The sequence below is a fragment of the Myotis nattereri genome (assembly GCF_964212035.1).
Source record: "Myotis nattereri genome assembly, chromosome: 19".
NCBI lineage: Eukaryota > Metazoa > Chordata > Mammalia > Chiroptera > Vespertilionidae > Myotis > Myotis nattereri.
This window is the reverse complement of record NC_138095.1, coordinates 6460643-6486524: the sequence shown is the minus strand read 5'-3', so window position 1 is coordinate 6486524 and position 25882 is coordinate 6460643. Positions and strand designations below refer to the sequence as shown.

At 51.8% G+C, this 25882-nt stretch overlaps 1 protein-coding gene across 1 annotated transcript in view; it reads right to left on the bottom strand.

Annotated features, from left to right (window-relative positions):
- The window catches only part of KSR2 (kinase suppressor of ras 2), a gene marked incomplete at its 3' end in the record, with an annotated part of 271370 nt that overhangs the window by 6179 nt on the left and 239309 nt on the right, over nt 1-25882 (bottom strand). Inside the window, exons 15-17 of the mRNA XM_081113682.1 lie at nt 7155-7251; nt 5980-6113; nt 1451-1582 (exon numbers count right to left, since the gene is read on the bottom strand). Coding sequence (XP_080969808.1) covers nt 1451-1582; nt 5980-6113; nt 7155-7251 — 363 coding nt within the window. The remainder of the gene's footprint in view (nt 1-1450; nt 1583-5979; nt 6114-7154; nt 7252-25882) is intronic.

The window sequence follows — 25882 nt, the reverse complement described above, 5'->3', positions numbered from 1 at the left end:
TCTTTTGCACCCAACTTGCAAGAGAACTCACTTAAAGGAAAATAACAGTTGCCGAAGATGAAAACACCAGTGGAAAAGTAATTACTTACTTCAGTACATTTTGTTAATTACATTCTTCTTTCTTTTGCTAAATTTATATGAAAATATACCAACTTAATTACTGCAATTTGGTTTCAGATAACAGTTTCTAACTAGATAAAGATTGGGGCATAAACAAATCAGGGAAAATGACAGCCACTAAGGGGTCCAAGTGACGGTCGTTGAGCATCCTAACGTGCCAAGACCCGCTCCCAGGTTTCACAGAGGGGCGCGGTGGGCACTTTCCCGGGGAAGATGGCCTAACGTCTCTCCGTGGTGCTCAGTGTATCTACACGCATCTGCAGGCCTGCGGCTTTCCTAGCAGCTTCCCCAGCCCTGCCGCCACCCGACGGCTCAGGTGAGGTTGGTGGGGCCGCTGGAGGGAGGGGAGCACAAAGCCTTCCCAGCTGCACCTTCTCAGAGCGCTCGGCCAGCATCTCGGGGCTGAGTGTCCTGGATCCTCACCCCCCTCTCCACTTCCAAAGACTCAGCCGGTCCGTGAGCCTCAGTGCTTGAGCGTCGACCTATGAACCAGGATGTCACGGGTCGATTCCCGTTCAGGGCACATGCCCAGCTTGCAGGCTCTATCCCCAGTGTCGGGCGTGCAGAAGGCAGCCCATCGATGGTTCTCTCTCATCATTGATGTGTCTATTCCTCTCTCCCTCTCCCTTCCTCTCTGAAATCAGTTAAAAACAAAACAAAAACAACAGACATCGGGTTCTCTCCCAGGACGGCGGTCACCCTTTCCTTCCGACAATCCTCAACTCGTCTTTCCCAGCTCGAGATGCAGATTCTGCGCCTTCTGGTTGGCTCCGGGGCCAGCTCCCTGGCAGCTCAAACTCACTGGGTACGACTCGGCCCTCTTTGCCTTCCTGCCCCACCTCCAGGCTCTCTCTACCTTGGTGAGGTGGTAACTCCCTCTGCCCAGGTGCTTAAGGTAGAAATCTGGGCGCCACCCACATCAAACCCTGTCGCTCCCCTTTCTGAATGCGTCTCCATTCCGTGTCCACACCCGCTGGCACGGACTCAGCGGACAGCACCAGCATCTCCGCCTGGACTGGCCACCAGCCTCAATCCTGTCCTTCTCTTTTCCACTCTGCACACAGTACTGTGGCTGTGCTGAAACTGGACATACTGTTGTGAATGAGCCAGGTAGCCTGCCATGCTCCATAACCAGTTAGAAACCAGGCACGAAGATGTGCTGGGGCCCCCCTTTTTCCTGCACCCCAGTCAGATCCCCCAACCTCACTCAGAAACCCAGCCACTTTGCCCCCACAGACAGGCGCCCCGTCCCTCCCAAAAGCACCGAAGGAAACCGGGGACGCGGGCCTCTGCCGGGGCCGAGGCTCTCGAAGGCCGGGCGGGCGCCTACCCGAGGGCGAAGACGTCCGAGTGCTTGGAGAAGGGCAGCTTGTCCTCCTCCGTGTCGGGGGACAGCTGGCGGATGATCTCGGGCGCCAGGTGGCACAGCCAGCCGTTCTGGATGCGCAGCTTGTCCTCCCGCCTGGAAAGCAAAGCACAGAGTCCTGTGTCGCAGCCCGGGAGGTCAGGCCCCCAGCGCTGACCCCAGCCCCTGTGCCATCTCTGCTGGCTTTCTTGCGTCTCCCTGTTGGGGCACTGCCTGACCTTGTACTTGAGGCTAAGACCCGGTGGGAGTGGTACAGGGAAGGCTGGTCTAGAGAGACAGGCAACACCCAAACCATCCCGGGTCCCTTCGCCTCTGAGGCGCCCCTCCCCGCTGCATTCCATGAATACAGCCGATTCTCATCCTTGTGGAGTCATGCTCTGTAATCTCCACAAACATGTGCTGGCGAATACGAAATTGGTGCTCCTGGGAAGTACGGACGGATACCCGCATGCGCGTGCACACACACCTCTCACATACATCATCTCAAATCCCCCAAACCACCCATCCCGGTCCATTCTGCTTTCTTTATTTTGCACAAGGGAAGTTGAGGCTCCGAGTGTTGATGCTTGTCCGGGGCTGCCCCACTGCCCAGTGCAAGCTGGCCCCAGGGCTGGGGCTTCTTGCGCTGCATGGCAGGCACCCCCTGCTCCACCCTCTGGTCATCTGCCCATGGCCGCTGGAGCAACAGGGAAGAGTGGCCCTTTGTTCAGCCTCAGTGGGGAACAGGCCTGTCATGTGACTCCAATCCTTCCCTACCCTGCCATGCTCCTGAATGACTGTGCATGGGCCGTGAATGCGGATTTGGGGTTACCAATACATCCGAGTAGGTGAGTTGCAAATACGGAGTCTGTGACTGAGGAGGATCAGCTGTATTTATGGAGCATGCACTATGACACCAGGCTCTGTCTCGCACCAGGAGCCCAGCGGAGAGCAGGACCAATGGGGCCCGCCCTCCTGGAGCCCGAACTCTGGTAGGGAGAGGCGATGACAAGTGAATTAAATAAACAGGGAAGACACAGATGGTGGTAAGCATTGCACAAAAGGTTAAAAAGGGAAAGTGTCAAAGATAAGAGGAAGCTGGAGTTAGGTAAAATGTGAGCTAAGATGGGCACGACCCAAAGGATCCAGCCCTCTGCACAGGAGAATTGCAGGCAGGAGGGAAAGTGAGACCAAGGTCCCAGGCAGGGCCTGTGTTCTAGAAACCTGGAAACACCAGGGTGAGTGGCACACGTGACGCCATCCTGTGTATCCACTAAATGTTTACATCCAACATGGGGCGGGGGGGAGGCTGGGGTGGCTCCACTTCCTGCACCATAAACAATGCTGCGTGGACGTCTTTGGGCAGCACCTATGAGCATTCCTCGGGATCCATCCTTGGAGGAGACGGGAAGCTGGCTCCCTTCTTCACTGTACACCTGTAGCAAGTGCAGAACTCTCCATCTGAGACTGACATCCGACCTCCTGCGAGTTTCCCCTCTCTCCTAGGAAAGGGCCAGCTGGTACAGGGAGAGTGGGCAGGTGTGGGAGAAGGGGATGGGTACCTCCAACCATCAGGAGTGAGGCTGTGCCCTGGCTGATGCTGCTCAGTGGTTAGAGCGTTGGCTGCACACCGAAGGGCCATGGGTTTGATTCCCAGTCAAGGGCACATATCTCAGTTGCAGGTTTGATCCCTGGTGATCCCCATTCCCGGATGGGCATGTGTGGGAGGCAAGCAATCAATGTGTCTCTCTCACACTGATGCTTCTCTCTCTCTCTCTCTCTCTCTCTCTCTCTCTCTCTCTCTTTCTCTCTCTCTCTGTCTTTCTCTCTCTCTTTCTCTCCCCCCCCCCTTTCCATCCTTACCTTCCTCTCTCTCTGAAAATCAATGGGGAAAAATGCCCTCAGATAAGGATTAACAAACAAACAAACACAAACAAAAAGGAGTGAGGCTGGGAGGCACCAGAGCCCCCAGCAGTGGGGCCTCGGGGGCGCCTGCTGGAAACCCCCCAGACTGGCTGGGCTGGAGGCTTCCTCCAGGGCAGGCTTCTGAGCTCCCCAAGGCATGAGGCATTGCCTCCTGAACTCATTCCTTCACATCCCACAGCGGGGAGTCCTGCCCTAGCTCAACACCTTCGAGATCAGCTATTCTCACCCTTTGCTTCCAATAGGGCAGCCACTAGCCATCCTGGCTACTGAGCAACTGACATCCAGCCGATGCAACTGAAGAAGTGAGCTTTTTACTTATTTGAATTAAAGTTAAAATAGCCACCTGTGGCTAGTGGCTACCACCTTGGACAGTGCTACGCTAGAATATTATTTACAACAAACGGATTTTTTTCACTCCTGTATATTTTAATAGATTACCTTTTAACGTGACCTTAAGTAGAAACTAGCACTTCTTAGGTACACATTAAAATTAATATGGAAAATGTTTGTTCATATCCCCCCTGAGGTCGTCTTGCAGACCTTGCTTGGGGGCGGGAGAAGCCTGGCGAGAGGCTGCAGGAGTCTGAGTTCTGGTTTGGGCTGGATAGTCCTTTGGGTGGGGCTGCTCTGCGCACTGGAGGATGGTGAGCAGCATTCTGGCCTGTACCCACTCGACACCAGTAGCACCTCCTCTCCCGTTGTGACAACTAAAAATGTCTGCAGACATCACAAATGTCCCGGGGAAGGGCGGGGAGAGCGTAGCTGAGAATCACTGTTCAAATTTCTACGTAAAATAAGGAAATGGTCCAAATTTCAGTCTTTCCCCATCAGTGACACATGACTTGCTCCTGTGCCCTACACAGCGGACGGGATAGAACACACTGCCCGCTAGCAAATACAGGACTCGAATCCATAAGCAAGCGCTTGAGGTGGCAGGCCAGTGAGTTCTTGCTTGTGGAATCGAGACACTGGCAGGGATTTAAGGACCCATCTGTTGCTTACTAGCTTTGTGACCTTGAGCAGACCCGAGTCTCTATTTTCCCACCTACAAAATGGGCACATACTTCCACATGGCCGGTGCAGGGACGAACGGGAGACGATGCCTGGTACAGGGCTGTGTCAGCTGCCAGGGCCACACAATCAGTGCGCTTGGGTATTACCTATGGATACGTTTTTTTATCTTGAGGACTCAGAAATGAGGTTGAGAGTAGAACCCAAAGTAAGAATGCCATCCAAGAAAGAGGGGCAGTGGCGATGGCAACAGGGGGAGTGTGCTGGTCCCCCTGCAGCAAACCTCGAAGTAAGTACTGTCGGGAGGCAGAGGGAAGGAAGGAGCCCGCAGGAGCCAGCCTGCCTGGCTTCTGGGTTCTGACTTGAGGCCTCTCTCCACCTCGCTCCTGGCTGATGTATTTGATCATTTTCTGCCTATTTTCTTATCTGAGATGCTCTATGTAGATGGTTTTGAAGACTGCGAGAATTTGGGGGGGGGGGTGGAGTAAAATCTAAAAATGAAATTTAAGCTTCTGTTCGTTTCCGCATCACACAGAAAGAGCCAGATCACGTCTCACCCGACTTTGGATGGTGGGACTTAGACTCAAGGTATTATGGAGCGTGAACCAAATTCACTTGGGAGAGGCCTGGGTGCAGCGCAGACACCAGTAATTCTCAAAGGGAAGAAGCTGAAGAGGAAGGAGAGAAACTGCGAGGCTGCCTCTCTGAGGAGGAAGCCGCTCGTTATACGTGGGGCTCCGTTAGAGAAAACACGCTGGGTCTGGAGCGTGTGTGTGTGTGTGTGTGTGGGTGTGTGTGTGTGTGTGTGCGCGCGCGCGCGCGCGCGCGCGCGCGGGCACACTTTCCAAATTAAAAGCCACACAGGCGGCCCTTCTGAATTATGGGTTGTTTACTTGGGATCAAGCTGTTTTTCACACGGTCACCTCGCTCTAGGGGTGAGAGGCGCCTGAGAGTTAATTACTTAACTGGTGGTTAATGATTCTCCTGTGTGATATTGAGGAGATCTATGCAAATTAATACTAATTACAACTCAGCAGCAGCTACTATTTGCAGTGTCCTGTGCCCCAGGCACTGCGCTGGACTGGATGTGGTATCTGATTTTATCCGCACAAGGACCCGGAGGCAAGCACAACCCCATCCATCATTTTCCTTGCAGACGGGAAACTGAAGTTCAGAAAACGTCCATGACTTGACTGAAGTCACAGTTAGTAAGTAAGTGGCCAAGCCACGCTGGGCCCAGGCGTGTCTGACTTTAAATCCCTCGCTCTTAACTGAGTCCTGCTCCACTAAAATGAATGGATTCATAAGGAAGCTTGGAGGGAGGCTCTTGGGTGATTCCCACTTCCGGGTGAGTACTTGGGATGAGGAAGAGTCCTCCAGTGAAACTCAAGGCCAGGGCTTTGCAGGATTTGGAGATGCTCGGTATCCACCTGGGAGTCAGCCCTGCACCATCACAGGGCGGCCTGGCTGCTCAGCTAGGTGACCTCAGGCTACACCACGTCTAGGTCACTAAAGCCATTTGGGATGACTCCCCGTCCCCGTCGAGAACCCCTCTGAGCCCTCCCACCACTTCTCACCTGCCAGCCTGCAGCACCCCGGAAATGCTGAAGAGCCCAAAGTCTGTGATCACCACTTTGCCATTGTCGTAGAAGACGTTCTTGGACTTGAGGTCCTTGTGCAGGATTCCCTTGGCGTGGAGGTAGCCCATGCCCTGCCAGGAACAAGGCGACAGGGTTGTGAGAGGAAACCTGAGTGCCCGCTGCCACTGCGGCCTGGGTTCTTGGTTCACGCTCCCTGCTCTGCCCAAGGGACAACACGATAGCAGTAGAACCAGGGCCCACATTAAAGGCATACAGGCGGGTGGGAGAAGGCCTGGCAGGTGGGAACAGGCAGGGCCCCCAAGACACAGATCTGCCACCACCCTCAGACCACTGCACGACTGTCTCCGTCTAGCTCTTCTGCTTCCTGAATTAGAAACAAAGGAAGATCTCTCCAAAAGAAAGAGGGTGGGAACAAATCTGAGATGAGGGCCCCCAAGAAAGGAATTTCATTAGCTGTCCCCCCCCCACACACACACACCGCCCCATTCCTCTTTGACAAATAACTCCCCGCAGGAGACCTGCTCCTTAGTCTACTTAACCCGCCCCTGCCCCTACTGAACACACTGCATTCCTCCAGAGACATAACAGGATTTGATCATCAAAAACATGGAGAAGAACCTGTTGAAAGTGCAGCTCAAGGGTGGGTGTCTAGAGTTTTGTCTGCCTTTATGAGAAGTTACATTTTTATTGCTTCTCACCCCTTAGTCCTGACACTTCCAATGGAAATAAAAGACCGGATACAACTGACTAATGAGGCATCTGCCAGAAAACACAGGATGTTCCTGCTTGTTTTAATTCCAAACAACATCCAATAATTGGATGTTTCCCCAGCAGCTAGAGAGAGATGGCTAACACACCTGGGAATTCAAGGACTTGAGGAGTAAAGGATTCTAACAAGGAGAATGTTCCCCTCCTGGTCCCTGTACATGTCCAATTATCATGATGACGAGGCACTAGATAGGAACCAAACACCATCCCTAATGGTGGTATCTTGGGGCAAAATTCTTACATACACTTGGCATAACATTTGTCAAGTCAAGTCTGATTTCTTTTAAGCCCAGACTATTGGTCTGAAGCCACACTATGAGTCCCAAGAGGGGGCACGGTCTTTCTGAGTTTCAGGGAGGGTGGGGGCCCAGACCCTATGGTACCTTCACAATTTCTTGGGCAATCTGCCTGGTTTTATTGACATCCAAGACGATCTTGGCGTCCCGCACCACCGAATAGAGGGTCCGTCCTTTACAGAGGCTGGAAAGGACGAGAGAAATGGTTGGTAGCTGTTGAGATGAGGGTGACTTTTCCTGGCCGGTGTGGCTCAGTGGTTGAACATCAACCTATGAACCAAGAGGTCACGGTTCAATTCCCGGTCAGGGCACATGCCCGGGTTGCGGGCTCGATCCCCAGTAGAGAATTGCAGGAGGCAGCTGATTGATGATTCTCTCTCATCAAGGATGTTTCTTCTCTCTCTCCCTCTCCTTTCCTCTGTGAAATCAATAAAAACGTATTTTTAAGAAGGGGTGACCCACACAGTTATGAGAAGTGACACATAGTAGGGTGGACTTGTGGACATGCCCCTGGTAACCTCCTGGGATAGTAAGCCTGGGGCGGGAACTCGGGCTGGTTCTGGGAGGCGGGTCTGGGAGCAAGTTCTTCTGGGCTCTCCAGGATCTTCACCAGCACCCACCCCCACCCCAGCCTCCAAGGACACCTGCGGAATCTAGCCGAGTTCCCTCTCTCCCAGGGTGTCAGGAGGGAAAGCTGGGCACACCCCAACGATGGACGGGTCCTCAGACCCCACTCAGACAGCACTCTGCCGGCCACTCATCCCAGCTGCTCCTGCTCGCCCGGAGTCATGGTTTGTGGGGACAGTGATAAAAGACCAGCAAAGTGGCCGCTGATGCATACTAATTACCATCAGCAAATGATGCATTAGAGTCTTCAGACAGAAGTGTGTAAACACCAATAATACTTCCCCCAAACCAGATGCCTGTCTAGATAGAGGGTTTTTCAAACTATTTTCAGCCTCATTGAGTTCATTTCCAGGACCAGTGGTTTAAGATGAATGACAAGATGGAAAGGGACATTATGCAGTGACAGTCACACCTTCTCATTTAGTTGCTGGCATGCACATCTGTCCTTCCCCTGCAAAGTGAGCCCGACCAGGCACTCACAGACCAGGCCCTCAGTAAACAGTCACTGAATGAACAAGTGAGTGAGTGAGGGAGGGGATGAATGAATGAATGAATGAATGGAGTTCCAGATTCACCGGAGCATCCCTAGCCCCTAGCACCATGTCTTGCTCACAGGGTCCAATGTTGGCTGAAAGAAGCCGGAATGACATTAGGAAAGTTCATTTTCCATCTACGTCAACATAAGAGCTTGCATTTTTCTTTGGTCTATGACTTCATTGCTAAAATGCCATAGGCATTCTATTCATTTCCTTAGTATTCACGGAGCCCTTGCCGTGTGCTAGACTTGGCTGAGATAGTGTGGGTGAGGTCAGAGCTCTGGTATTAGATGGTTTCAGTCTGAATCCCAGCTCTCTTCCTTGCTGACTGTGTGTCTTGGTGTGCGTTACTTAACCTCTCTGGCCCTCCGCTTCCTCATCTGTTAAAGGGAACTCATGATTCCTACCTTGCATAGTGAGAATGAGAAGTGGAGCTCCATACCATGCTTGGCACTGGGTGGGAAGTGTAAAGAGTGGTTAGGAGAGCGGAGGCCTAGAGCTAGATGCCATGGGTTACAATCCTGGCTTGTCAGCTACTGGCTGTGTGACCCTAGGCAGGGGAGTTAACCTTCTGAGCCTCTGGTTCACTGTTAGTAAAATGCAGTCAATAGTTCCTGCTTTCTAGGGTTCGTAAGAGAATCACATGAAATCAGGTGTGTAGACATGTAGGCATCTGTCCATGCCTAACACATGGTAAGTACTCAGGTAATGCTGGACACTAAGAGAGGTAGCAGATGGTCAACACACACTTGTGCAAGCCTACATAAGTTCACACACACACACACACACACACACACACACACACACAATCTATTATCTCTCTATCCATCCATTCACTCACCCAAAATGCTAGCCCATGATCTCTAAGATTCACCTCCTCACCTGCTTAAGGTGAGATTCCCAGGGTAGCTGACTCACAGGGAGTCTGATTCACCTGCCTGGGTCGCTGACTCAAGGCTGTCCCCCATGGCCGGTGAGGCGGGTGAGGCAGGCAGTGTGTTTGCTGAGGCTGTGGTGGGGTGGGGGTGGGGGGGGCGGGGAGAGCTGGAGGTGGGGTGGGTTGCGCAGCCAATTAACCACATTGACATTTAAATATTCCCAAGGTGGGACTGTGGGTGGATTCCCTCCCTTGGATACTCCGTCCTGAACAGACACCTACACTCATTACAGGGCAGAGCCAAGAAAATACCATCTCGTGGCAGATGGCACAGCAAACAACTGCAACAGGCTCCCGACTCTCCGACTCCCCTGCTCAGGAAAACCAAGACAGGTCGCAGGCTTCAAACGTCCAACCCGTCTTCTTCCCGCGCACACCTCCTCTCCAGCAGCAACTGCTAACGTCGGCTCCTCTACTACCCCATGGCGTCGGGAGCCACGGGATAAGCTAACGCTGACTGGCGGGATATACATGGTACGCCCACAGCTTGGGGCATCTGCTATGTGAAATATACAAATAACCCACGACCAGCAATTTCTCCCCTAACGAAGCAGGTACCCAGCAGGCATGCATACTCGTATTCACCCACACACGTACTAGAATGTACTAGAATGTTCCAGAATGTTAATAGCAACCTATCCTAATAGCTCCAAGCTGGAACTAACACAAATGTTTATCAACTGAAAAATGGATAAATTGTCGTTTATCTATATAACTAAAAGAACTATATTCATACTGTACTGCATAATAAACAAACCATTGCTAACTGCAAAAGAAGTGAATGAAGTTCATTAAAATGTTAAGCAAAAGAAGCCAGACACAGAAGACTCACACTCACACTGAATTTATACAACGTGAAAAAGACGGGCAAAGCTGATCCACGTGCGAGTCAGCATAGAGGTGACCCATGGGGCTACGGGGGCCGTGAAGGGCAGGCGTGATGTCCTGGCCTGGGTCTGGGTGCCTGTTCTATGGAGATGCATTTAGTGACAATCCATCAGGCTGTGCTCTTAGGATCCAGACACTCTGACAGGTGTTATCCTTCCCAAAAAAAAGTTTACTTAAAAAAACCAGCAAGAAAAGGATGAACAATTACTACATGGCATGGGAACTTAAAAGGAAATCGAAGCCAAGACTGACACCCTAGGTGTCCATTTCTAACGTCCTCCCTGTCCCCAGGGCAGTGTCTGCAGAGGAGCTAGGAGCTCCCGAGGCTGGCTGTGCCCACCCAGGTGTCTTTCGGGGGCTGAGTTGGGGAGCAGGTGCAGGGCAAAGGCTGCGCTCTCAGCAGGACGAGGCCTGAGGCAGGTGTCCTGTGTGCTGAGGCCTGGGTTGTCCAGCCAAGTCAGTCTAAGTGTCCAGGGCAAGTGCTCTGTGCTTGGGATTTCTGTGGCTAACGGGGTGCCCTAAAGCTGCTTGCAGGTGGGCAGTGGGGAAGGGAGGGGAGGAGAGGAGGGAGGCTTACTGAGCACATGCATGAGGCTTAGCCCAGCTCTCAGTGTTATGTGGAGACTCAGAGCAATGGAGGACTGGCTCACAGACACGCAGCCATGACCAGCCTGCTCCTGATCTTCCTCATCTCGTCCTCCATGGTGTGGGTACCCAGTTACTGGACGTGATTTTCAGGCCATTAAAGAGACACACAGCCAAGTGAGCCCACATCACACTTCTACTGTTTACTACTTGCTGGGTGATATTGGGAAGTAACTTTGACCTCAGTTTCCTCATCTGCAAAATGGGGGTGATAGTGACAAAAGAGCCCCACTAGGTGAGTGTTCACACTGTACTTAATTGATTCCATCTTCTCTGAAATGAGACAGCATTCACTGACAGGTCAGTTTCACGGACACTGTGTTTCTTTGTAGCACATGAAGTAAATGCTGTGTCATCTAACGGATGACATCGTGGACTGAATGAAGTCTGGGATGGGCTCGTTTTACAGATAAAGAAACCTAGGCTCAGAGCAGTGAGAAGAGCTGGTGTTTGAGCCCAAGCAGCCGTCTCCAGAGCTCATGCTCGCGACCCCCATCACTGCGTCTTCACTGTCTCTGAGGCTCGGGCATATCATAGGCCCTCGGAGAGTGGAAACTGATGTAGCTACAAATGGAGATTAATGAGGCTGCTGGCCTCCACACCGTGTCAGTCTGGGGGTCAGGAGAAGGTGTTCTAGTGGCTCGAGGAGATATTTAGTAGCCCTCTAACTTCTGGAGCAGTAGCCCTAGGCATGCATACACACACACACACACACACTCCCTCTCAGTATCTCTCTCCTCAACAACATCATTTTTCCAAGAAGAGGAGCCAAGATTGACAATTTCTTGTCTCGTCCACAGGCCACCATCTCTCCCAGTCCTGGCTCCAAGCAGCTCATATAAGGTCGGCTTTCCACCCCGCATCCCGGGTGACACAGGGAGCCTTTTGGCCAAGATGACACAGCAAGTGTGAGACATTCGTTGTAAAGCAGCCTTACAGAGGCTGCCAGAAACAATGACATAAAACAACGTGGATTTATCTCAAGGGCCTCCGTCCAGCTGACTCATTCTGCCCAAACAGTGGCTGGGAAAGAAATCTGGCAGCTCGCAGTGGCCACTTCCTGTCCCTCCCCCCAACTCCTCACCACCAGGCCCAGAACCCAGGCTGGGGTGGATGGTGGGGAGTGTGCGTGGGGCAGCCACCTCTGGAGACAGACCGGTTATCAGCCCAGCGCTGCCACCTCTGTGCCCACGCGGCCTTGGGGACTCACGTGAGGATGCCCACAGGACCCACGTTTGTAACCACGGGAACGCGCCCACATCCCGATCCTCAGAACCGGTGCCGGTGTGGCCTTACACGGCAAAGGCCCTGGCTGCTCCGAGGCAGCTGGTTTCAGGCAGATGTGGTGTTAAAAACACTGGCTCTGTCAGCAGGGGCCCTCCTCCGCCGCTGTCTTCTAAGCACCTTTAAAAACTCAAAACCCCCATTTAATGGCCCTCCGCTCCTTCCCCCTCCCTTGAGCAAATAAATCCCATTCCCAGCAACAGGTTGCACGCTCCATCAAATTCCAGCCGCAGGCCCAAGCGTCCAGGTCGTTCATGAATCCAACTCCGAAGATATTAAACCTTGTTGGGCCTCTGGGGCCTCCTCATCAAAAGTGCCAGGTGAGCTTCCTAGACAAATGGAAAGTGCCAGAAAGCAAGTGAGAAATGCCAGCTGTTTGCCACCTGCTTAACTCCACGTGCGCCCGGGAATGAAGAGTTATGGAGTTCCATTAAGCAAGGCGCTGGCTGGAGGCTCCTGTCCCAGGTGGAGAAAGACGCCAGTGGCCTGCCAGGCCAAGAAATGTGCAAAGCGGGAGCCTGGCTGCCTGGAGAGCAGGCTGAGATTTTGCTGAGGTTCTTTCCCTCCCACCCCCTCCGGCCTTTGATGTTGCAGCAAAGCCCTGAGAAGGGGGAGGGGAAAGGAGGCTTAGACTCAGTGTTACCGGGTTCTTCTCTCTGGGCACTTTAAGGACTGGGGTGGGGGTTCTTCCCATTAGGGGGCGCTCCTGCTGCTGTGACCCACGCATCTGGTGACATCCTGCCCTCCCGGTCTGGGCTTCACAAAGGAGGGAGTGTCCCAAGGGCACAAGCAGCCAGCTGGGGAGGTGCGGGCTTCCAGGCCACGTCCACAGCAGCCTGGCTGGTCCTCTGCCTCTTGTCGCACTGCATGGTCCGGCCACCATCCAACACTTGCTCTTCCTGACCTGGTCCAAACTCACCCCGGGGCAGGCTGCTCCCCAACTCTGCAGCACATTCCCTCGCATCTCCTAAGGGTCAGATGATGCATCTCCTTCGAGATCCCTCGCATTGCAACCAATCATTCCAGAACCACGGTGAGATTTTTGTCAGACCAGCCAACTCGTATTATCTGTCACCTCCGACTAGGTTCCCTTATCAGTGGTTCTCAACCGTCTGGCCCTTTAAATACAGCTCCTCATGTTGTGACCCAACCATAACATTATTTCCGCTGCTACTTCCTAACTGTCATGTTGCTACTGTTATGAATCGTCATGTAAATACCTAATATGCACGATGGTCTTAGGCGACCCCTGTGAAAGGGTCGTTCAACCGCCAAAGGGGTCGCGACCCACAGGTTGAGAACCACTGCCTTAGATGCATTGCCTTTGGAAAGTAAGTGGGCTTTTATAATACTTTCTGCCATTACCTTCTAGCATGACCAGGGTGAAAGCAAGGATCTCCAGCCCCAAAGAAATGTAAAAATAAACACAATGAAAATGAACACATTAGAAAGCAAAAGTAAATCCAGCTGGGCATTGTGGCCTGCCCCAGGACCTGAGCTTGAGGCCACCACTTTTTGTTTTTAAAAGGAAGTTTAGCAAATGAGGGTGAGGGAGGTGGTAAACACAGGACTGAACGGAGACTCCTCCTGCATCCACGGGGCTCTCTCCACAGGCACTCCGCCAGCCTTCCTCGAGGGACACCGTGTGCACAGGAGGAAATTCAGGGGCAGGAAGCTTAGGTGACCTACCCGGGGGCGCTGGAAGCAGGCAACAGGGTCAGGATTTGAGTCCAGATCTCAAATCCTCACATCTTTCCAGGATTTCATAAGATCCCTTGGGAAGAGATGATTTAGCCCAGGAGAAACTGATGGCCGGACCTCCACAAACCCGTTTGTCCATGGAGCTTCGCTGAGGACCCCTCCCTCCAATTCTAGGCTTTTCCTTCCACCCTCCAAATTTGGGGCCAGCCCATGGTCCACGCGGGTCTCACTGTCCGTTTGCTGCTTCTGTGTGGGAATGTCCAGCTGTCCCCCAGAGAACCAGGGCAGGCTGAAGAGGATCGGTCATCTGAGAGAGTCTGCCAGTCCAGCGGGCAGCACACAGCTGGCCACGCACGGGGGTGCTCGGGAAATGTTCCCGGGATGAGTGAATGGAGGAGTGCAGGAATGAATGACTCCCGCCACCTTCCTTCCCCCCACTGTCCACTGAGCTGGAAGGGCAGTGCTTATGACAAGGCCCATCTCACCGATTGGCTTAGTGCACGGAACTGGCCATGAGACCAACCAGATGATGGTGGCGAGGAAGCTTCCAGATGCTTCCCTGCTTGAGGCGCCACGTGGCATCAAAACGCCAAGCAGACCACTGGCCCTGCCCCCAGGGCTGGGCACCGAAACATATCAATTCTGGTTCTCTGACCACAACCACATTTAAAAAGAAAAAGCTCAACAGTAGACTGAATATTCTGTCTTTAAAAAGTATATACATTCCACCTAATTTATATGCATTAAAAACCCACAGAGGATTGACTCTGAGGGTGTTAGCAGAACTATTTCCTGGTAGTGGGATTAGGAGCTTTTCACGTTTTATTTTTTCTTGCTGCTTATCTCTCTTTTCTAATTTTTCTCTCATAAACACGTGTTACTTTTGTAAAATGAGAAAAAAGCAAGGAAAAAAACACCTCTGAATCAGACTGAAATGAAACCAGACACACGTGTTTATACTACAGACAGTTTGGAAAATATTGAACTGGCGACAGACTGAGATGAAAACGTACAGTCTGAGCTGAATCCATACTCCAGGCAGCTGACTTGCTCGGAGCTTCTCTGGCTGCGACTCTGAGGGGGGAGGTAGTTTCTGCTCGTCTTTGGCACAGGGTCCAGCATGTTCTGGGCAGAGGGCAAGTGACTAGTGCTGCCCGAAAGCCCGACGGCAACCCTCTCCCTGGGAAAGTCCAATCCTCATTGAGGAAGACAGTTTACGATGGAGTTTTTAAAGTAACTGCGTGGCTAAGAGGGGAAGGGGCAGATTGGTGATGCTTGTGACCCCAAATGGCCGTGTCCTTTCCGCCCGGGTGACCAGGGGCCCAAGAGAATGACTGGAGATGGCAGGTGAGGAGGGGAAGGGCAGGAGGGGAGAGACCCTGGGAGGGAAAGGAACTTGAACTAGCATGTCATCACCCCCCGAGGAATGGAGAAAGTCTAGCGACAGAGGAACGTGCTGGGAGGAATGGTTCCTCTCAGAAGCAGAAGCAGAAAAAAGCGCTGAGGAAACGGGGCTCCTGGGGAGCACAGCGCTGGGGTCCAGAGCGGCCCTGGTCCTCTTGCCTTTGGGCAAGTTGCTCAAAACAAAAGCAGGTGGACCAAGCAGGGCCTACCTCACAGGTGTGGGGAATTAAATTAGAAAGGCTTGGAAGAAAGAGACAAATTCTGCTCCACAGCGCCCCCTCCCAGGCCCATGGGGTACTTCACTTCCCCGTCTCTAGTTACACAGCACCACTTGACAGGTGGTGGCCAATGAAAGTGACCTATCACTTCCTGTTGGGGGCTGAGAAGCCCTTTGTGAATCTTCGTCTCACTCGTTTTGTGCCTCTGTGACCATGGAGGCCACGTGATGATAAGACAGGGCCAGGAGATTGGGAAATCCTGGATCCCTGAGTAACTGCATGGAAGACACTGCCCCGCCTATGGCAAACTTCATGTAAGAAAGCAGCTCTGAGTGAGCCACAGGGATTGTAGCATTGTCTGTCACTGCAGCATAAGCCTATCCCATCCTGACTAATAGAACAGGTAATAATAGGGTTAGTGCCTACAACATAGAAAGTGCTCGATAAATATTGGCTGTTACGGCTAATTGGTGGACCTCAAAGTACAAAATCATTGAGGTCATAAGAAGAGAATGGACAGAAAAAGGGACAAGAGCAAAATAAACAAAAATCAGATATTCCTGCTGGGGTCAAACTTTTACGGGGAGCATCGCCAGGGAAACCGAAACCTCTGAGACGGCCGGCAGCTGTTTTCCTCGGCACAGAAGCCAGCCCGGTCCCAAATGCCCACAGGCACCTCCATTTGTACGTTAACTGGGCAGCACAGTGGTTTTAAAGAACCAGAGGTGGACGGGAGATTCAATTTTGTGTTTTTGTTAATAGCTTTCTCCTGCTCCTTGCCGATAGAAAGCGGGTCACCCCAGGGATTGACCTCACCTCTCAATCATTTAAAAACAGAAAATGAATGTCCAGAGAGGTTAAAATCACAGATTCTGTGCCTCGAAAGGTTGTCACGTGTCAATGTTGCATCTTCATGGGAAAGATGAAAACTTGATGTAATCCTATTACGAATATTTCTGTTAGTCGCCAAGCCTTACTTTGGTAATCTGTTTCAATTCAAAGTCCCGTCATTCCCCAAATCCAATTTAGAAGATGCAGGAACAACATGCAAGTATGTGAAGATTTCTCAAAGATGAACGAAAATCGTCACTTGAGTTCATTTGGGGTTCTTTCTTTCCCCTAAGCTCTTAACTCCCGGGCACCAAGAGAATTCCCTCTTCATGTTTTTCTGATAAATCCTGCCCTCACAGGCCTCCTTAAATCCCACAGGCACTCTAGCTTCTACCTTCAAAGCTTCGAGGGCAAGGATGTAGAGATCTTAGGCTGGAACATTGGTGGGAGGGGGTGCCCAGGCCTGGGGCTGGGATGTATAGAAGAGAAGTTAGGACCAGCCAGACCATTCCTTCTACACAGCTCAGAGCCAGAGGCCCGACTCATGCCAGTTCCTACACTGTCCGCTCCGCCAGGGTGGAAGCTGACACACCATTTCAACTGCACTGTGGGCGGGTACAGGCGGCCTCATTGTACATGAGGAAAGGGAGCTTCAGGGTTTAACCCAAACCCTGGAGCCAGCACGTGGCTGCCCCTCCGGCCAAGACAGGACCCCAGGCATCTGCTTGTGTGTGTGTTTGTGAGTGTGTGTGTGTGTGTGCGTGTGCGTGTGTGTGTGTTTGTGTGTGTGCGTGTGTGGTTTTCACCGAGCACCCCAGCCGCTTGCTCAACCTGAGCTGCTCACACTCAGGGAACCCCGGACAAGTAACCAAACTCCTTGGAGCCTACAGGAGATGGAATGTGTGTGTCCCCCCAAAATTCCTACGTTGAAACCTAATCCCAATATGATGGCACTGAGGTCGTGAGGGTGGAGTGGAACTGGGTTGTGATGGGATTAGTGCCCTTATGAGAGGGACACCAGGGAGCTCCCTTGCCTCTTCCATCGCGTGAGGTGACACTGACAAGACAGCGTCTACAGATGGCGAAGCGGGTTCTCACCAGACACTGAATCTGTCCACACCTTGGTCTTGGACTTCCCAGCCTCCGGAACTCTGAGAAATAAATGGCTGCTGTTTATAGGCCACCGGGCCAGGGTATTTTGTTATAAGCAAAAGACAGAGCCGGGTCTGCAAAATGGTGACAAACAACTACATTCACCTCTCAGGGTGGCTGTGAACTTTGGTAACATGCTCATTACAGTGCCTGGCACACAGGAGGACTCAGTCACTACCCACCCCTGTTATTACGAGTGCTCATCTCTGAGGGTCAAGGGCTTCTCCCTTTGGTGCCCCGTACACTCCCAGTTGGCACCATTTCTTCCCTCCGCCCCCTCCTTCCCTCCGCCCCCTCCTTCCCTCCGCCCTCTCCATCAGGAGCGCTCTGTCTCCACTCCCCGTTTCTCCCAAAATGTCTTCTTCTTCAGGAAATAGCCCATCTCGCTTCACTCCGAGTTCCCGTCACACCCTTCGCACACCCCCCTTCAGACGACCCTTTCCATGTGGTGCAATGATGGCGGCGCTCCTGTCTGTGCTGGCTGAGTGGAAGAGAAAATGAATTATTAACAAGGCCATTTTTGAAATTTTCGATTATGGACACAGGTCTTGAGCATCTAGGACCCGGAACAAACCTTCCAAGTTGATACACACGCCACCGTATTGGGCCAAGGAAACATCATCTCTGTTAAAATTAGAAGCGAAATGTCAAGGTTCTCAGAGGCAATTTCATAAATAATTCCAACTAGGCAGCCCAGCAGACCCAGGTGATGGATTTCATTGGCTCTCCATGTTCTATGTTAGCACACTTGCTGGCAGCCTGAAAGTGACATTTCTCTCCCCAGCCAGGTTCACCTCTTTTCCCACTGGGCAAACATGGATGTACTTTTTTGCAGTTGTCAATTTCAGGTTGCGATTTCTATCCCTGTTCAGTCCAAGTCCAGGGGCAGGAGGGTCTGTTCGCTTCAGAGATTCAGAATCACCATCTTCTTCGTGCCAAGCCTGTATGTTGCCTCCCAGTACGGCTTCAGAAACCACACAGGAGATGGGAAAAGGGAGCTGGGTCCAGAGGCTTTTAGGAGAAAAGTGGAGAAAAAGACCTTGGATTTTTCCCTGCAAGGGTAGAAGCTGGATAGAGAACAAGGAGAGCGATCAGGGGCTTCACAGTAAAACACAGGCTCAGGCCTGACCGGCGTGGCTTAGTGGTTGAGCATCAACCTATGAACCAGGCCGTCACGGTTCAATTCCCCATCAGGGCACAAGCCCAGGTTGAGGGCTCAAACCCCAGTGGGGGGCATGCAGGAGGCAGCCAATCATTCTCTCTCATTATTGATGTTTCCATCTTTCTTCCTCTCAGAAGTCAATAAAAACATTATTTTAAAAAACCCCACACAGGCTTGGGCACTTCCTAGCTGAATAACCCAGGCACATTATTTAACAACTCTGTGCCTCCCTTTCCTTATCTGCAAAGTAAGGGGGCTCATTCTATCCTCGTGAGGAGTCCAAGAAATGCTGAGATGTTAATCCTGCCTCCACCACCACAGGCTGCTTTATCTTTCTGAGCCTCAGCTTTTCACCTGAAAATGGACTAATCCATCCAAAGTGGCTCCCGGAGAGCTACAGAAAATGCAGCTCCTCATTCTGGGGACCACAACAGTGATAGCACGCGCATTTCCTTTCTCCCTTTAAATAACCACCACAGGCATGAATTCATACGACAGGTGGGTGACTGCCTCCTGGGTCCCAGGCTGTGTGCTAGGCTCCAGGGGTCACGCAGTTCAACTAGGCAGCCTGGGACCTCCTGGAGCTTGCGGTCCAATGAAGGTGGCGGATGTCTGTGCACCCACATCCCATCAGGCCACACGTGTGAGGAGGGGCACGGAGGAGCACCCAGAGCTACCACCTGGGGGAAGGGGTTGCTGTGGGGAAGGGTTTCCAGCAGAGATGCCGAAAGGCAAAGGGAAAGCATCAGCCAGGGGCTCAGGCAGACATCATCCTAATGGCACCGGGTCATTGGGGGTTCAAGGAAGACCACGCACTGCTGGCAGGAAGGTGGGGGCTCTTGTTTCTGGTGAACCCCAACACCTCTTAGTGGCCTTAGGTTTCTCAGCTTCCCTCTCTCCAGCCTGCTCGCCACACAGCAGGGCAATGAACTTTGTGGCTTCTCCAATGAATCACTACCCACCCACACCACCCCCATAAAGATGACTAAAACCATCCAAACAAAGGTTTTTGCAGGGGCCCTGGTACCTAGTAAGGGGGGGGGGGGCAAACATAGGTTTACAGTTGTGAGTACATGAAACACAGAGTTTATTCTTATATTATTATTTATTAATTATTGTATCATTTTCCATACAAACAACTGTACATCTGCTTTTGTCTCCCCCTGTGTTAACTATCATTAGGAGGATGACTCCCACTCTTCCAGTAAGAACTATTCTTATCATCACGGCTTCAGCATCCGCTTTTCTTTGGAAACTTAATTTTGTCCCAGGAAACCTCAATACCCACTTGCACCCAAGATACCTAACAGGTAACAACGGTGATGTTAGCTACCAATGGTTGGGTCCAAGCTTTATCTTAGGCATCAAAGAAATATACCCTACCTTTGTTACCACAATTTCTCTCCTCAATAATCCTGAGAATGAAGACATGGTCTCCCCTTGCGGAGAATGACTAAAGCTGCCCGAAGTCCTAGAGGCGGGCTGCGCCTGAGTCTGTCAGATACTGGGGCCCTTGTCACCATCTGCTTTTTAAGATTTTACCTTTTATTTATTGATTTTAGAGGAGAGAGAGAGAGAGAGAGAGAGAGAGGAGGAAACATTGATTTGTTGTTCCACTTATCTATGCATTCATTAGTTGATTCTTGAATGTGCCTTGAGGGACTCGAACCTGCAACCTTGATGTATGGGAACAATGCTCTAACCAGCTGAACTACCCAGCCAGGGCTCACCATCTCTTTGATTCTGAGAGGAGAAAGAGGTGACGTGGATCATTTTGGGAACTATTCAGCAGTTCCTAATCCTGGTTTCCTGACAGAATTACCTGCAGAGCTTAAACAAAGTGACATCCAGCCCCACCCCAGATCAACTGAATCCAGGTCTTTTCAGGGTGACGGGTGGAGTCCAGGCATCACTCATGATTAAAAACCCCTCCAGGTAATCTGAATAGTAAGCCAAGGTACAAAACTACTGGAAAAGCTGCAACCACTCATTCTAACTCAATAAAGGGGGAAAAATTCATTTTTATTGAAATCCATCTAAAAAACATCTGCTCCCTCATATTTGTTTTGATATTTTTGTTTGTTTACAAAACACCTTCTGGTTTAATCTACTATTTGAAACGATTCTGTGGTATAAGGATCAGTGTGCCCATTCTACAGATGAGGAAGCTGAGGCCCACAGAGCCCAGAGACATGCCTGAGGCCATCCAGCACCAGGATGGAAACCAGGTCTCCCAACTCCAAGTCCCAGGGGCCTTCCTCAAACAAAAGAACCAGAGATCTTCAGGACATTTACAGAAAGCCAGGGCCATTCATCTCACACAGGGAGGGAGTTCAAGGGACCTGGTTTTGACACCTGACCTCAAAAAGTGAGCTTACTAGGGTTGGCTTTTATTGTGATAATGAAATGGCAACATAGAGCCAATTGTCCAATTCAGTGGGAGGGGATGGGGCAGGAGGGGTGGCCTGCTTCTTAGAGAGAACCCATTTTAAGATAAAGGGAAGGTTTCTGGCTGCCAGGCAGGACCCATGAAGGCTGGAGGGTGTCTGCCTGTCACCCGCCACCGCCCCATCTGCCTGGGGTGAATGTGCTGAGGCTCTGACACTGGTTGGTTTTCTTGAGTGGGTTAAACACAGCCCCTGATCTTGCCTGAACTATGATTTGCTTAGCAAACACTTTCCCTATAAATAATGAGTGCGTACACCCCAGCCTGCTGCTGATAAATTACTATGAGTTGGGACTTAATGGGGTGTAAACTAGGCAGTGAACAGCGCTGCCTTTTGGTCTGCGGCCCCCACCCCACTGCCAACCTCTCCACAGTGTGCTAAGCTACCTCAGAGCCTACTAGATTGCCCCCCGCCCCCCAAGATCACCTCTGAGCACCCTCTCCTCCTTCTGTTACCACGCTCAGCAGCACAGAGGGCCATACAAATCAGAGCCAAGGCAAGGAGACGTGAAAGCCAAGATGATTCGGATTCTTTTAGCCTTGCTGCCTGGGTTTTCATTTGGGTCGTCTGCTCTCTTTTCATTTCTGGGCATGTGACCCACAGCTCATTTCCACAGGTGTGCAGCCTGCTGAAGCTCCCATCTGAGGATGCTTCTGTAGCTGTGGGCTCTCACCAGTGATACCAGACGATGCCGACCACTCGACCCTCCGGTCTTGCCTTGCTTCTAGGAGTCGGCTTTAATTATGACCCACTGTCTGCCTCCACTATGTCCCAGAAGAGAAGCCCAAAGTACTCATTCCCAGCAACTGGCAGTACCTGAGAGAGAGCAGGCTCTCAGCTACCATTCCCAGAACAGCTAAATGGCCAGATACTTATGAGTGGGTGGATAGGTACGTGAAGGGATGGACTGAAGGACTGGAGGATGAACTGATGAATGGATGGAGGAGTGTTGAGTAGGAGATGTTGAATAGATGGATGATTGGAAGAACAGAGGGGTGGATGGGAGAGTAGACAGATGAATGGATAGAACAGTGGTTCTCAACCTTGGCTGCACATTAGAATCACCTGGGAATCTTTTTAAAATCCTGATTTCTGGGCCTCATCCTCCGGAAATTCTCTTTCTTTGTTACTAATATTGTGGCCCCACCCCATAACAAAGAAACAGAATTTCCGGAGGATGAGGCCCAGAAATCAGGATTTTAAAAAGATTCCCAGGTGATTCTAATGTGCAGCCAAGGTTGAGAACCACTGGGATAGAAGGATGCATGGAGGATTGGTAGGTGGAGAAGAATGGGTGGGTAGAGAGATGGGTGGGTATATGGGTCTTTGAAGGGAGATGGGTGAATGAAATGATGAGAAGTTGGAGGGATGGATGAATATATGGCTGGGTGGCTGGATGAGTGATCACCTACTCCTATAAGTTTAGCTTAGGTCACCCAACCCCAGGCAAGGAGGTAAACGAGCCAGCTAAAGATCAAGTATGTTATAATCATTTCACAAACAAGAAAACTGCGAGCTAGACAGGTTGAAGGCTTATCTAAGACCACACAGCACAAGAAATTGAACTCTGGGCTCCTCCCTCCCTCCCTGCTTTTCCCTGCTGTATTCAGTGCAGGGTGGAGGCCCATCCCTCTGGAAGCTGTGTAAACAGAGCCCGTTTTTCATCTCTGACTCTGTAGCTGGTGATAAAATAAGCCCCAGGGATGTGCCAGCATCAAGATGAAAGCAGGCAGGAAGGAGAGGCCAGAGAGAGCAGAGTTCCTGCGGGTTGATTAGCAGGAGAGAATAATGACACACAGGGCTGAAACGAGTCTTGAGAAACTGTCAAAGGCAGCCCTTCTTGCTTGGAGAGGATCAATGCAGGTGACTGAGATGCTCAGACAGTCCCTGATGGTCTACAAACTCCGCCAAGCAAGCCCGCTGCCCGCTGGGAGTCCTTTTCTGCGCCTCACAGTCCCGAAGGACTGTGCTCACGGCCGCCCCCAGGGACGGGCCTCAGCTGGGGAAGTCTGCAGCGGCTGTGAGCCTTCCTTGCCTTTGAAGATCTCTGATCGACTCTCCACCTGGCACTCCTTCGGGTCTCTTGAGCACCTGGAGGAAAGCGAATCCTCTGAATCCTCTTTTGAAGAGGAATCTTTTGATGAAAAGCAAGAGCAGCGTATCAACCACAAGGCTTGTTCCTGCCAAAGTGAGAAGATGACAAGAGGGCCGGGGAGAGGGGGCCCTGCTGCTCCCGTCATTCACGGGATGAGGACAGTCACTGCCGTAGAGACCACTGCAGGGCCTGAGCCTCAGGAAGGGGGGGGGGGCTCAATGCGGGTCCCCTCAGTTGCAGTCCCAACTCTAAGATGACACAGTACAGCTCACACCAGCTGTATGTCTTTGATGAGCCACCTCATCTCCCTAAGTCCCAGGCTCCTCTATAAACGGAGACAGCAATTCAATGAAGCAAAATCTATAAAGCCCTTAGCACAGAACTCAGCGCGTAGTAAACGCTCAGCAGATAAGTTCCCTTAACCAATATCCAGAGTGCCAAAGCCCTCTTTCATATTAGAAGTGATGAACCAAGCAGCCGCCTGCCCTTCCTTATTGTTACAGGACAGTGACGAATGGACATCAATCACTGGTTTTGAAAACAATACTGCGCAGTGCCCAGAGAGAACAGCTCCCGGGAGCAGATTCATTGCCAGCCTCAGCGACTCCACGCCGCCATTCTGATGAGTTTCAGCGCTTCCTGCTGGGAACTGTTCCTGGGAATGGATCTTCCAGCTGTGCCTCAGACCCCTCCGATGACTGTCACTAGCGTCATCCTTCTGGTTGGAAGGGTGGATAGTTCCAGTCCCACCCGGACCTTAGCCCGAACCTGGAAATGCTCAGGTAGCCCCTGGAGCACAGGTGGGGCTGACCAACGTCACTGGGCAGGTAAGGAGGGAGCCTGCGAACAGGTGCAGCCACAGGCCGGCCGACTGTGAGGGCTGCAAGCTCCGAGGGTCCCTCTTCCACTTGCGTCTCGCCTGTCCTTTCGGCACCGGCTTCTGAAGCCCCTTTGCTGCAGCACGGCCTGCCCGGGCTTCCATGACAACCGTCTCTCGGGCCCCTTCTCATCGGTCTTCCCTGCAGGAGCACTCTGTCCTCTTCTCACTTTGAGTTTTTGCTCCAGGGCCACTGGTTCTCTTCGTGGGCTTCCCACACCTGCAGCAGCATCACCGGGGAATGTGTGGAGAATGCAGCTTCTCAGGCCCCCAGCCGGGAGCCAGGGAATCAGAGACTCTGGGGTGGGGGTGGGACCCGGCACTGTGTGTGCACAGCCCTCCGGGATCTGAGGATGGGCAGGCTGGAGCAGCACTGCCCAGGCAGCTGCATGCCTATGGCTCCTAGGAGCTCACAGCACAGATGGCTCCCGGTTCTAGACCCCGTCTCTGAACTAGGATGTATCTAAATGCCTACTTAACACAGCCCTTGAACGACTCGGTGGCACCCCTCACACTCAAAATGCCAACCAAACTCAGCTTTACTTCCTGAATCTGATGCAGTTTCCAATCTCTTTCTCAGTGAAGGTGGCCAGCACCTCAGCAGCCAGGCCTCCCCTGCCCTCCCTTCTCCCCCACCCACCATCCTATCCAATCCTCCCCTCCTCTCTTTCCTTCTCCCCGGAAGGCCAGACAACGCAACCCATGGGCAGAGGGGATTTCTGGGCACTCAGACATCCAGAGAACAGAACAGGCAAACACTAAATATAGGCTCTTTTTAAAGCAAACCTCTCCCTGGATTTCCGCAGCTCATCAAAAACCAATGAGCACCTACAGCGTGGGTGGAAGGAGAGTGATAGTCTCTGTCCGTCTTTCCTGCCTCTCTTGCTCCCCTCTGCTTCCAAAACAAACTCTTATTTCACATTCAAAGATATATGCTCCCAATGCACACAGCAACGCACCTATTGATTTTCTTGTTGCCAGTCATTATCAAGATTTATTAATCGCCCCCGCTCCCCATTGATCGAAGAAAGCAGTATTCCCAGTGGCCAATCAATCCTGATAGACTCTATGACAAAGAGTCAATATCTATTTATTATGTGATGTATGGGCTTCATTACCTTAAACACCATCAGCTGGGACCCGCAGAAGTTGAGCAGTGCCCAGGCAGCTGGAATCAGGCTGGGAATGCATCACCCCGAACCCCAAAGCTAGCAAGTTCCCAGAGCAGCGAAAACACGCTGATCCCACGCTCTCCCCCTCCCTCCCTGCCCACTCTCGGACCCTGGAGTCCGAGAACAGCAAGGCAAAGGGTCAAATGCCTGGGGTTCAACTGGCACCTGCTGCCAACTCAACAAGCACGTTTGAGGTTCGGACAATGAGACTGACTGGGAGGTAGCCAGCCTGTGTCCTCCCGCGGGGAGGCGACCAGCCGGGGAGGGTTCTAAGGCATAACAAGGCGATGACTTAAGTCAGTGATGGCGAACCTATGACACGCGTGTCAAAGATGACACGCGAGCTCATTTTTTGGTTCATTTTTCTTTGTTAAATGGCATTTAAATATATAAAATAAATATCAAACATATAAGTCTTTGTTTTACTATGGTTGCAAATATCAAAAAATTTCTATACGTGATGCGGCACCAGAGTTAAGTTAGGGTTTTTCAAAATGCTGACACGCCGAGCTCAAAAGGTTCGCCATCACTGACTTAGGTACTGCTGAACGGGAAAGAGAAGAAGAGGATGGTTTGGTTCAGACTCTGGTCTGGATGGGTCTTGGGTTCAAACCGGCACCCTTTGGCATGTGCTTTGTCGTTCAGTTTCCTTGTCCAGACACGGAGCTGACTGGCACCCACTTCAGAGGCTGCTACAATTCAACATGAGGAGCCCCGGGATTTCCACACGGGCTACTCGGCTTGCAGGGACCGGCTTCAGCGACACCGTGGCCTCTCTCCGCAAGTCACCCGTATGCCCAGGCATCTCTGTGTGCCCACCGGCCAGCGACGCTGAGGCA